Source organism: Pterocles gutturalis, unplaced genomic scaffold (genome assembly GCF_000699245.1).
Source record: "Pterocles gutturalis isolate BGI_N339 unplaced genomic scaffold, ASM69924v1 scaffold19, whole genome shotgun sequence".
Lineage (NCBI taxonomy): Eukaryota > Metazoa > Chordata > Aves > Pterocliformes > Pteroclidae > Pterocles > Pterocles gutturalis.
Genome location: NW_010130240.1, coordinates 16,389 through 29,076, shown reverse-complemented (window position 1 = coordinate 29,076; position 12,688 = coordinate 16,389). Strand labels below are relative to the sequence as shown.

The 12,688-nt window shown below is 39.0% G+C and overlaps 1 protein-coding gene across 1 annotated transcript in view; it reads left to right on the top strand.

Moving 5' to 3' along the window:
• Positions 1-12,149: 12,149 nt before the first annotated feature.
• The window catches only part of SAMD7 (sterile alpha motif domain containing 7), an 8,713-nt gene continuing 8,174 nt past the window's right edge, over positions 12,150-12,688 (top strand). Inside the window, exon 1 of the mRNA XM_010080135.1 lies at positions 12,150-12,252. Coding sequence (XP_010078437.1) covers positions 12,150-12,252 — 103 coding nt within the window. The remainder of the gene's footprint in view (positions 12,253-12,688) is intronic.

The following is a 12,688-nucleotide window of genomic DNA, read 5'->3' as shown; positions in this document are numbered from 1 at the left end:
TGCTCTTGGGCTGTGCTGACTCAGAACAGAAGTGCCAGGAGCTGCTGCCAAATGAGGGCGGGGGAAGAGTGGCCTGCTCCTGTGCCAGGTTCACTGCCCTCATCTTTCCCAGCCACATATATAAAACCATGCCCTCCACAGCTCTCTCCACCTGCTCTCTCCTGCTCTGTCCCTTCCCTTTATCCTCTGACTTTGACCCAGTTCTGACACCTTATAACCAAGGCAGCAAAATTCAGTCTTGCCTACATAGCTGAGAAGCCTTCAGCTGGCACTGATGGGATGTTGCTAGTGCCACAATATCTGTGTCATTCACTAATGTGATGTTGACTCTCTTTACACCCAGGCAATTCACAGAGCAGCAGGGATTGGCTTTAAGGCCAATCTTCTGAGGCCAAAAATCTTCTGAGGGACTGCACACACCATGGGCTGGAAGGATTGTTACCTGAGGATGAATGAATAGATGCAGCTGCACTCACTCATGGGAAGTGCTCTGCAGAGCCTAGGTTAGGAAGCACCACTTGGGCTTCCAGGTAGATCTCAGCAGTGTGCTGCCATCTGGATTAACACTTTTTCCATATATTCTCTCAGAAACATTGTGCAACACTGACAATTACCTGGAGCAAACTCATTCCAGACTTCCCTGCACCAAGATCAGTGTGTGTGCCTGAGGATTCCACTTGGTCCAAAGTATCTGAATATCTTCATCATTTCCCACAAAGCATATATTAAACCTTCTGACTTTAATAGACCATTAGCCTACCGTAGTTCCTAAAGCAGCTGTTTAGAATATATTTCACTGGGTTATGAAAACTAAATCCAACCCCTTATTGCATATTTACATATAACCACAGACCAAGGTTGTAGAGGCACTGAGAAGCTGTGGATGCCCCATCCCTGGAGGGGTTCAAGGCCAGACTGGATGAGGCTTTGAGCAACCTGGGCTAGTGGGAGGTGTCCCGGCCCATGGCAGGGGGGGGGGGACTAGATGATCCTTAAGGTCCCTTCCAACCCAAACCATTCTATGTTTCTACAAACATACAAAACCAGCTAAAACCTTGGGTTCAGAAATGCATACAGCTCTGAGTAACCTTAAACAGCCCCCTCAACTCATCAAGACTTTTCATGGGCGGAAAGGCTGAGGAAGATTTTGACATTTTACTGTACTTTTACACTTTAAAACATAACAAAAAGTACAGTTTTGAAACTCTGGTGGTAGCATGAAAAGGTGGGCTCTGCCTGACCTGAAGGGGCTGCACACCTGGCAGGACAATCTTGCAAGTGCATGTGCTGGAGGAACTGGTCGTAAGCAGAGGTGTCTGACGGCCTCTGTTGCCACCGATTTATAACAGTTATAAGAATTTCAACCTTGCATATACCAGCAGAAGCTGCTAAAAACAAACAGTAGAATTCTAAAATACATTATTTTTCTCAAAGCCAGAATTTACCTCACCTACCATAAAATAACAGCAATGATAAGTAGATTTTTCCAACTCCTATTTCATATTGAATATGCATTTTGATTTCCATAAAAAGCATGATTAGAAGATCTATCACAACAAATATATCTTTATATCCATGATGCAGATATTTTTAACACTCTGATATTGAGTTACTCTTTTTGAAATGGAACTACACAAACACAAATTTAATGTTTCATTCCCTATTACAATATGCTAGTCTGTTGGAGAAGATTTTCAGGGCTGGAAAATTCTTTTTGGTTGAACTTATGCCAGGAATAATCCCCTTTCAGTTAATCATTTACATGAATGGGTAATCTGCAGAGTTCATGCAAGGCCTGCAAACTATATTAATTACTAGAAACCTAATTAGAAATCAACAGAGTCAAAGGATCAGTGTTACTTCCATACGGTACCATCTGGTATAATGGGTCTGGACAGTTCAGCAAAACTCCTCATTGCATTCTGTGGAACTTCAACCTGTATATGTGTTGCCAGAGAGAGCAAGTTTATAATGATATATGAGCTGGATGTAAAGCATTTTTAGGGTCATCCTAAATGACAGCATTTGAGTCCCTGTATTTCTAGCTGTTATTTCAAAAGTTAGTTCAAAAATGAGTATTTACTCAACAGTTTTCTTTTTGAATGTGATACCAATGCAGTTGTAATTTGTCTTTCCACATCCAAAAATACCCTAAATCCATACACAGGCTCACAAAAAAAATCACCTAACAAGCAAATTTGAAAACATGTTTGCCATAAAATGGTTTAATCAAATATAGTAAGTGTATGTATTGTCATTTGCTTTGTTAATTATTAATCCAAAGTAAAAAGACAAGTTACTTACTGATTCCACACTGATAACCCATTCTGGTACATCAGGAATTGTGAAAGATGTGAAGTGGTTGGCATTTCTTTGAAATGAATTGAGAAAGAGTCTCCTCGTTTTTAATTCAGCTTTAGAATAGTACATAAACTGCCAAAAAGTGTTGGGTTTTGGTAGTGTTCTTCCAACTCCTTTTGGTCTATGATGAAGTGATGCTCTCTTGGGGTATCCTATACCAGATGAGTCAAATCCCAGTTTTGAGACTTCTTCACTGCTTGCTGTAGAGCTAACCTCAGGCAATAAGTCTGGATAAGAATGTACAGAAGGTGGTGCTGACTCCAGCTCCATCTTTTGCATTAGTATATATCCGGTGTCAGCAGCTCAGGCTACAAACACCCGATACTCTGTGGGAGCTGTCAGGCTACAGTTATCCCCTTTGCACGGAGGAATCTGAGTGTTGGTGTCTCCCCACTCTCAGATTCCTCTCTGCAAAGGGGGACTACACTGTCCTAAACCATTTTAGCTAACAGTGGTACTATGACAGACCAAGGCCCAGATCAATTTGATACATTACTTTGTTCTATTCATAACTCATCTCCTATGTCCCTCTCTCTCCCTCCATTGCTGTTTTGCCATTTTTCCTTTCGGTGAAGATGACCAGCAGAAACAGGACTGCTGAGAGGCATGCCGACCACTGCATGATTCAGAAATACACCCTTGCCTGATGGCTGTGAAATCTGGTCAAGAACAAATGGATCTTCTCTGGAGAAGGACCATTAAAGCATCTTTATGAATTGTGGCTGTCACACGTCACCACAGTAAACAGCAATCCTGCTTCTGTGCCAGAAACCAAAGGCTAGATGCCAGGGGTCTTGCGAAGTATTGTGCTCTGTCTCCAAACTTCCCTCACTAGGTAAACCAGGAAAAAATAAATACATATCCTTATTATATTGCTGGTTTTGTTTCTACCTCAGGAAGTAATTTTTCCTAGTATTAAACTTTTTGTGGTTTTCCTGAAACGTGATTCACATGGAACAAAATATCTGATGAAAAATGGATGTTGATGCAAGACTTTGCTTTTAATTTATTCAGGCAACCCCATATCTTACAAAGCATTTGCTTCGGCCTCACCCAGACAATCTTGAAAAACCCCAGGAGAGGAACTTTTTTCAAGACTACATCTACTCATTACATTTCAACTCACAGGCTTCTGTAAGCAGTTACAGACCAAGTGGACTGAACATAAGCTGAAAATGATCTCTAAGCCTAGAATGTTCCATCGATTCCTTGTGTGCCTGCATATGCAAAGATTTGGACAACTGCATGAAAATTATTCTCAGGTTATTTTAGCTGGTCTCTAATTTTTTTAAAGGAAGTCCAAAAATTATTTTTAAAACCTAGTATTGGAATTTTTTTTTAAACAATTATTCTGGGTGTGATTTTCTTCTTCGTAAAGAAGGTCCAGACAACAACAAAGTAGCCATGATAGCATTTACAACAAAAAGTATTTAGAGTCACAGTCACTTTAAAAATAATTAAAAAACAATCCCACACTAGATACTACATATGTATTTTGTGTTAAGTTATAAAAACGTAGTTTGTTTTCTGTAAGGACATACTAAACTGTAGCAGAATTACACACCTTTGCTAACAATAACATTTCCCTAGGAGTGATTTTAAATAGGCATGAGTGCTTTTCTCCAGGTTTAGGCATTGTATTGGCATTTGAGAGAGGACAAGGGGCAATTTTTTGTTGTCGCAGTGTGTGCTTGATGAACTGCAGGCAGGTGAACAAGGGATTAACAAACATCAACCCGGACATCCCATCCGCTGACATGGATATTAGAAGAAACTAACTAAAATCTGCTATTTACCAGGCATTTGTTCTGAGAGTTAACTCACTGACAGTGAGAATTAAAGAGTAAATTGCCAGCTTGAGCAGTATAACCATCTGATCCCTGTGTTAGCCTCACAATATGCTTAACAGGATTTCCACCTTCTAGTTCCCCCCAATCCAATCGGATACACAGTTCTGGGATAACACAGTTCTGGGGCAGCTGCTTGCCAATGGTCAGAAGTACACCCTTTCTAAAAATCAGTATAAATATGTAACACAATGCATGAGAGCTGGGCAACTGTTAACCTTCTCTCATATTTCTTCTCGGAACAGGAAGATTTTAAGTGAATGCATCAAGCATCTTAAAAGCTAACAACAGCTTAGCAGGTTAAATGTGAAATAGGTTTATCAGATCAGTGTAGTGCTCTTCTTGTAATTATGTTTTTACAGCCTGGTTAGGGGCTGGTATTGGAGCAGGGCTTGTGATGTCAGAGTGGGTAGGGCTTAGAAGCAGGGATGAGGGCTAATCAAGATAAGTTCAATTTGTATTTAAAGTAAAGTCAGCGTTAGTTAAGGCAGGTTTTGACATGTTAATCTTGACGTGTTTTAAAAGCTGCCAATCACATTAGTGAGGCAGCTTGAAAGGAAGACTTATAGTGAAGGCACATACTCTTGGATGTTCACAGTATCCTCATTTTACCCAAAACTAAGGTCTTCACAATAGATGTAAGTATACATGAAATAAAAAGTGCTAGTTGTTAATGTAAATGGTGATGCAAGATCTGCTAAGCAATACCAAGAGGTTTATGATTTTTCAGATTTTGATAGGAAAGACTTATCTCATGAGAGAAACAGCGCAGATCAAAGCAGACTTCTTCATGGTGTTTTTCTTTAAGAGTAGTGCTGGACTGCAGAGAGTAAAGTTAGGAGTTGGCAGGGGTGATACAGAAAAACTAAAGCATGTGATTAACTATGTTCTGATTTCTCAGTAATATGCTATATGTATTCTTATGGGTAAATAATCCTGCATATTCAGGTGGAAACGCTGTACTTTTATGACCTAAATTTGATAATTTTGGAAATATTTAAAGATCTGCTTCACAAATGGAGGATTTTACCTTGGGAAGGCTTGTCATTGCATATTCTGTAGTATTCTAGAAAACTTTGGATACAGATTGAGTTGCTTAATGTACATGCACAAATGTTTCACTGTCGTGTCTAACCATAACAAAATATACTTAAAAGCTAACTTGTTATTAATAGATATAGATTAATCTTTGTGCTATTTTATATTTTTAAAGTACAATAGAAAAACCTCAATATTTTACAGACACTTCCTGAAACAGTGGATTTTCTAAATAAGCATGCAATGAGAGTTAACCAAGGCTATCATCACACAGATATACCTGGCTGTTTTAGTCTGATGTACCTACATTAGATCCACCTAATTTAAATTTTGCTTGTGTGCATAGCCATTGTAACAAACCCCAGTGCTAGCAGCTTTGTGGAACACCAATGTATGCAGCGTGATATATTTTGTAAAAATACTATCATCATGTGATGAGAGTTCCTTACACCTTGTTATTAGCTGACTATGTGGGCAAAATTAACTGCAGACTGAGAAAGGCTTGGGCACTATTATATTGCCTTTGAAGCTAAAATTTCAAGTTATTCAGTTACAGAATATGTAAATTTCTGTATGTGCCAGTGCCCCATATATACGGAACGAGTGAGAGAGAGAGGCAATCTGGACTTGAGTGATTTTATCCTGGTCTGATCTTGCAAACTGGAGCTGAAAATGTTTGGTCTGTTCAAGATGCTGATTTCTGAGTCTGTTTACAGGATCAAGTGTGCAACTTCACATGTTAAACTCACAAGGAGAAAAGATTTGTATTAAAACTTGTGACTTCACATATGAGTTTGGAAAATAACAGTGGTTTTAGTATCTGATATCTGTGACTTAACTATATTTTAACATACCTGCAAATATTTTTTAAGATGAGTGTGTGCTGCCTTTTGCTTTCTAATAAAGAAAGATAACCTGAAACAATTAATGATCAAAAAATGCACCATTTTGTTTTACCTTAGTGGTATAAGACATATCAAATACAGTTTTCCATTTTATCAGAGGATTTTGGGAAGTCCGAGGGATACAGCTGCAATATTTAATAACCTAACTGAAGAGGGAAGGTACTGAGGATTCAGTACAGGTTTTCTAGATTCAAGCTCTTAGTTAGCCAGTGAAGTTAAAGAGTTGTTAAATAAAAATAGTTTTGAATAGCCTTCCTAAAACCCGTTCCTCTTTCCACTACCTGTTTTCTTTTGGCATTGGGAGTGTTGTCATTTGCACTAGTATTTCATGTCAAGGTGAAACAGAAATCCCAATAAAATTTGTCTGCATTTCATTTGGAAATACCAGCCTTGCTCTGCAATCATCAGAAAGCTTTCCATCCTAAAACTTCCATTTCCAGTATTTAAAACCAAAAAATAAAAACTTTACTTTTTTATGCTTTAAAAGTAAAAATGCTTAAAAAGTAAAATATACAGAGTTCAGTTTCTCTTTATCTGATCCCACTTACACCACATTTTGCAATCTTTAGGCTTCTCAAAGAATCAAAGACAAGAGGATAATGTTTCAAATGTCACCCCTAATTATGAAATAAATCCACAAGGAAAACAAATTACATCATGCTTTTCTCTCTGCGAATATAACCAATGTAATGGAGAGGCTCATCCCTTGTAAACAGCTTCTCTGTGTACTAGTTTGTCAGGATACAGGGTGGGTGTACAACGTTACACGCCTATATGTGTGCACATACACATTTGCTCTGCTACAACCACTATTTTATTAGTTCTTGATTAGTTTCTTTACCTCGTTTTTTTCAATGGCATAGTTAAGGCACTCGGTGCGATCCCAGATTGAGCCTTTGGGTGCTGCCACAAATACAAATGAACATCAGCACTATGGTTCTGCAGAAACCAGTCCCATGCTTACAACATCATGCTGAGAGGGAGAAGTGCTAAGCACAATTCCCACCCCAGCTGCTTATTGTCCTGTATCTACATCCCTCCAATGCCATTAATGCTTCCTTTTCCTCCACCATCTGTCTGTCTCACCTAGTAGGCTTTGAGGGCTCTTGCTGTGTGTTTGTGCTCAGCACAATGCATCTCCACCTTTGGTTTTAGTCAATGCGTTAAACTGATGGTTGCCTTGGGAGCACACAGGAACAGTTTCCCCTTGCCCCCAGCCATTCCAGCAGGAAAAAGATGAATGAACTCCTATTATGAACCTAACTCAGTCGCTAAAGGATTGCGTTAGCCAATCTAAGACTCGATTTCTTCCTGAGACCAGCATGTTTAGAAAATATGACTGACTTGCTTTTTACAATCTTAGCAATTAGCTAGCTCAAAAAGTGTGAAACATCCATCTCTTAATTTCAGTGTAAAAGCATGCAATGCAATTGCGACTAGCTGCCACACACACAGTATAAATATAGTTATTTTCCTTTCTTTAGGGAACGTATCATTCTCAATCCAGTTTTAGGATTACACTCTAATCTCAGGCTCTGAGCAGTCTGTGCCCACGTATCCAGGATTAGAACTTAGCCCTACAGCCTCTCCAATGGTATCTTACTCCAAATAAGAAGACATATTTCATGCTCCTATATGGCATAATGTTGGTGTAATTACTTTCTTGGTTTCCAAAAGTAATTTATTTTGCTGACTGTGGGTTCTCGAATACGTATAATCTCTAGCGTTATGACTCTTAGCATAGGTTGAGGGCAAGAACCCTTGATACTACAGTTAAAATATCAGAGGATTAATAATATTGGAATATTCATCTATTTTTAAAAACAGCCTCTGATTTCTCAAGTAATCAGAAGAGCTTTTTCTAAAAAGGGAGCCAAGGGAAATGAAAATGAGACTATGTATGAGTTTATTCATATATTTCACTCATGAGCATATATACATGTTTATATTATATGTGTAACTGATTTCTCTGACACAGATTTGCCTGGGCATTTTAAACAATACTCAGCTTCTTCCAAACAGTCTTGGAGCCACTGCAAATGTATCTTAAACATTGTTTTTAAAAATGCTACTTCCATGTGTTTGATGTAAATAACAGCAGTATTAGTTAGTGCAATCTTAATGCATTTAACTAAAAAAATAAGCCTTCCAACAAGTCTATATTATACATAAGACCATACTGTATTTTGCCAATGCAATTAATAATACAGATATACAGACAGCGATAGAGATTTTGAAACTGCATATAGCATGATGAGATTTGCAAATGCTTCTGGTTCATGAAGTTCATGTCTTGCCACTTCTCATCTAATAAATTGAGACAGAATTAGTACTGGGTGAGTGGTTCTGCCTGCTGCCAAGAAGGGTTTGCTAAGGGTAAGACTCTAAAGGTAGAGATTAACTTGTCTTCATCCCTGTAATGTGCTGTACAGCCAGGATTTGGGCAATAGGATCAGAGAAGAGCCATATATGAATGTAACACTCGACAGCTGGTGTGTATGAATTTATATGAACCCTGATGCAAGATTTTGAGCTACTCTTAAATCCCAGCTGATATATGTATCAGAAGTATACTTTCCCTGTTCCCTCAGAGATCTTTTTTTGCTGATGTTGGTTTCTAACATGCTACCTATTTCTTATGGAAATAGTATGAATCTTACGTACCCAAAATTTGACCTGCAAGTCAGAACCCCAGCTAAGTGACCAAAAAAGGTGTTTTTCCAAATGGAATAGCATAGATTAGTCAAGTTCAGTGTCTCCTGCTGACACAGGGTTACATACAAGTCTTTATATTGGGTTATTAAGCTAACTATGTAACCTACCTGATCAATTCAATACTTCCCCGAACAGGAAATTCAGGGAAATAAACAAGTAATTTAATGCAGATAATATATACATTTAAAATGTGTCCTTTAAGTTAAGTTTACACTTTATTGATATTCTAACATTCAGCTATGGAAAATAGATTAGAATTTCAGTGGAAATGACATATGAAGATTTTTACCACAAATGCCAGAGTTATTTTCATGTATCTGAGAATAAACCCAGGGTAAGTTAGATAGGACTGACTGGTACACTCATGAAAAAAACAGAATTATTTCATGGAGCAACTCCAGTGAAAACCTCTCTAAGGAATAAAGCCCTCCTTTTGGCTCATGATGATTCAAAAACTGGGTCAGTGGAAGCAGTAAGGTACAGCTTCAGTGGAAGAAGATATCAATGAACTTTCAAGTCATATTATTCCAGGACCTTCTACAATACTACATCTTTTCCATATCAAACCAACAGACCACCTAGTCTACCTTTGCAAGGATAAGTTGCTTATGTGACAAATGTTGCCTGAGGTGATGAATGTTGCCTGAAGTGATGCTCTGTGAATCTTGGTCATCTAGGGGATAATAATCTATCAATAAATACGGATCAAGTCCACTATGGATGCTGCTGTATATGGTATCCCATATCCAGTGAAAATGCCAGCATTTAAATGAAAACCTCACTTTTTAAAATAAATATTTTAAGAATGGTCTTCAATAGTTTCTGCTTCAGAAAGGAGGCTATGTGAGAGGCTGCCTGTCAACGGACAGTCACATCCAACAAAACCCAGACTCATCTGGGGAACTACACAGACGATACAGAGAACACCACAGGGACACTGGGGCTACTGGTTTCTAATCACAGTTACTGCTGCTTGGTTGTTGATAGGTGTCTGTCTGAACAGACAGGGTATATGGGATCCCACATAGAGGTGGTGGATTTGGGCCAGAATAGATGAGTCTTTTCCCATGAGGTTTTTCATGATTCTACGCTTTAAAGTTGCATCAAATTTTAGTCACAGGTGTGATTTTAAGGAGGAGTGGAGTGAGAGGCATTACTACAACAGCAGAAGTGTAGAAGTACTAGGTAGGCCTGACAAAGAAAAGTGTCTTTTACTTGTATGTCTGTTTTCCCACATAGGGACAGCTTCCTCAGAACAATTTTCACCCACAACTATGATTAAAACAGGGGATTGAGGCATTCTAGCAGTTCCTAAAAAGCAAAAGTACAGTTTGCAGTCATCTGACAGACAAAACTTTGTTAATGTTAATATTAGCTTTTGATTTTTTTTTTTATTTACTAGAATAAAAATGTTAAAACCTTATGGCTTTTCCATTATGTCTATCTGGACTTCTGCTAGTTGCTTTGCAACTTCATATTCTCTAGTCAGGTGCACCAGGAAAAGGCCAAAGGCCAGGCTGTAAGGAGATTAGCACGAAGTTTAAAATTGCAGTTTTGTTTTCCAGAGTATTTCATACACAGCCACTCATCCATGAAAGGAAGCGACCTAAATGGCTCACTGGACCAATATGGTATGGCAAATACCATCATCCCAGTTGCCCCCTATTTTTTGAGCTGCTGTAAAGTTTAGTTCAGCACTAAATCGCTTTAGTACTGAGCTTTAAAATGCTTTAGCAGCTCAGAAGCACTTTGGCAGCTCAAACGCTCTTCATGAAGCACCCAGCATCCTAAACCGCTTTAAGTCTAAAGTATCCTAAAAAAAAAAAAAAGGCAAATGGAAACACGTCCAGCAGCACATGTTCATATACATATGTCAAGAGCAAAGGACATGGTGCTGTTCTTCTTGGATTTTACAGTCTTGGCTGCTTCCAGGAAGACCTGAATCTTGGCCAATGCACAATCTAGCATTTACAGCATTTACAAATGTCAAGAAGTTTTTATTTTGAGGGAACAGCGGTGTGGTCCAAGTATATCCTCTACTGTCAGTCTGAATGGCTGAAATGACTAACTTGTCTACCTTCTGGAAAACTCATTTTGAAGCCACAACCGAGTATCTTTGCCATACCAAGGAAATGGTAGCTCCTGAAGCATGTGAATTAGATTGATAGCTTTCCCTTCAAATTTTTTGCAACTCATCAATAGGTCAAAGGCAATAAAAGGAGTTATAATGATTACTCTAATTTATAAATGGCTTGGGTAACAAAATATAGGATTTGGCTTCCATCAGATTTTGGATAACAAATGGTTTTTAAAGTTTGGTTCTGTTTTAGAGAAAGACTGGGTGTGCAAAAGGGAATTTTGGTTGTTCCTGCTCACTATTTCTACAGAATTTCTGTATCCTAGGTAGCTGGTTTAAAGGTAAACAAACCACTTGGCAATTGGATCTGTCTTGTGCTCATAACAGTGGCAACATCTCAAGCTGTGTTTGATCTCACTGGCACCTGTACAACACCACTGTGTTTGCAGGGGTCTCATAGGCACAATTGGTCCCACTGTTGGATTTTATCGTGCCAGCACCTTTAATCACAGGCATTGACTTTGTAAGGCTAGAAGCAGGGGCAACATAGCATAAAAATTAAAATATGCTTTGGCCTGTAAAGTAAGCAAGTTTGGCATAAATATGAAAATGCATGAGAAGGACCTGAGCATAAGGTAGTTAAGAGTTCTCAGAGAAGGCTGGCATTTTAAAGGAATAGCATTATCACAACATGCTAAAGGCAAGTTGGCAAGTAAGCCATAAAAAGTCAAGCCATCCAAAGCCCTGGATTATTTTGGCCATTTCTGCTTCAGAGATCACATCTTTTTGGAATGATTATTAACATGAATTCAGCTGCTGTCAGCACTCAGCTGAAATGGAAGGTAGTACGAGCACATGTCACTGTTCCCAGGGTCACAGGCAAAAGACTTTGGCTTATGTCCTTCTGAACAGCTGATATTTCCCAACATCCTGATGTTCCTTGCATAGTAAGACCCCAGGACACCGAACAATCCAGTTTAAACAAGAGCAACATTTGCATTGTCCTGAAAACTGAAAGTTTCTATGTGGTAACCAATACAATTCACAAGCACTGAAGGGTACAGCTGCAACAAGGAGAAGGACTACCTGCTTACCCAAGAAATAACTTGTATTTCTGCTCTGTTTGCTACATTGTTGAATGTCTTATTCTTTTATTTGGGCCTGCTGTTCTTCACAATAGAAAAGTTGTTGCTCTCTCCTTGCAGCATGACTCCACGAGATCACATGAGAAAAATGTCTATCCTGGGGGAACAAGCAGCTCTAGAGGAAAAACACTTATACCGATTAGCAAGTGGCATGGCAGCGGGAGGTAAGCAAGAAGAAACCTAACTGCACATTTGTTTGTAGGATTGCTAGTATCTGTACAATGTACAAGAAACAACCAGCAACAGGCTTAATGTCTTTAAAAGGTATTTCAAATTTGCCTTAGGAGTAACTGGAGAAAACTTTCTCTTAAGGTAGAATCATAGAATCATGGAATGGTCTGGGTTGGAAAGGACCTTAAAAATCATCATGTTCCAACCCCCCTGCCATGGGCAGGGACACCTCCCACTAGCCCAGGTTGCTCAAAGCCTCATCCAGCCTGGCCTTGAACACCTCCAGGGATGGGGCATCCACAACTTCCCTGGGCAACCTGTTCCAGTGTCTCACCACACTCACAGTGAAAACTTTCTTCCTAACGTCTAGTCTAAATCTACCCCCTTTCAGCTTATACCCATTACCCCTTGTCCTGTCATTACCCGCCC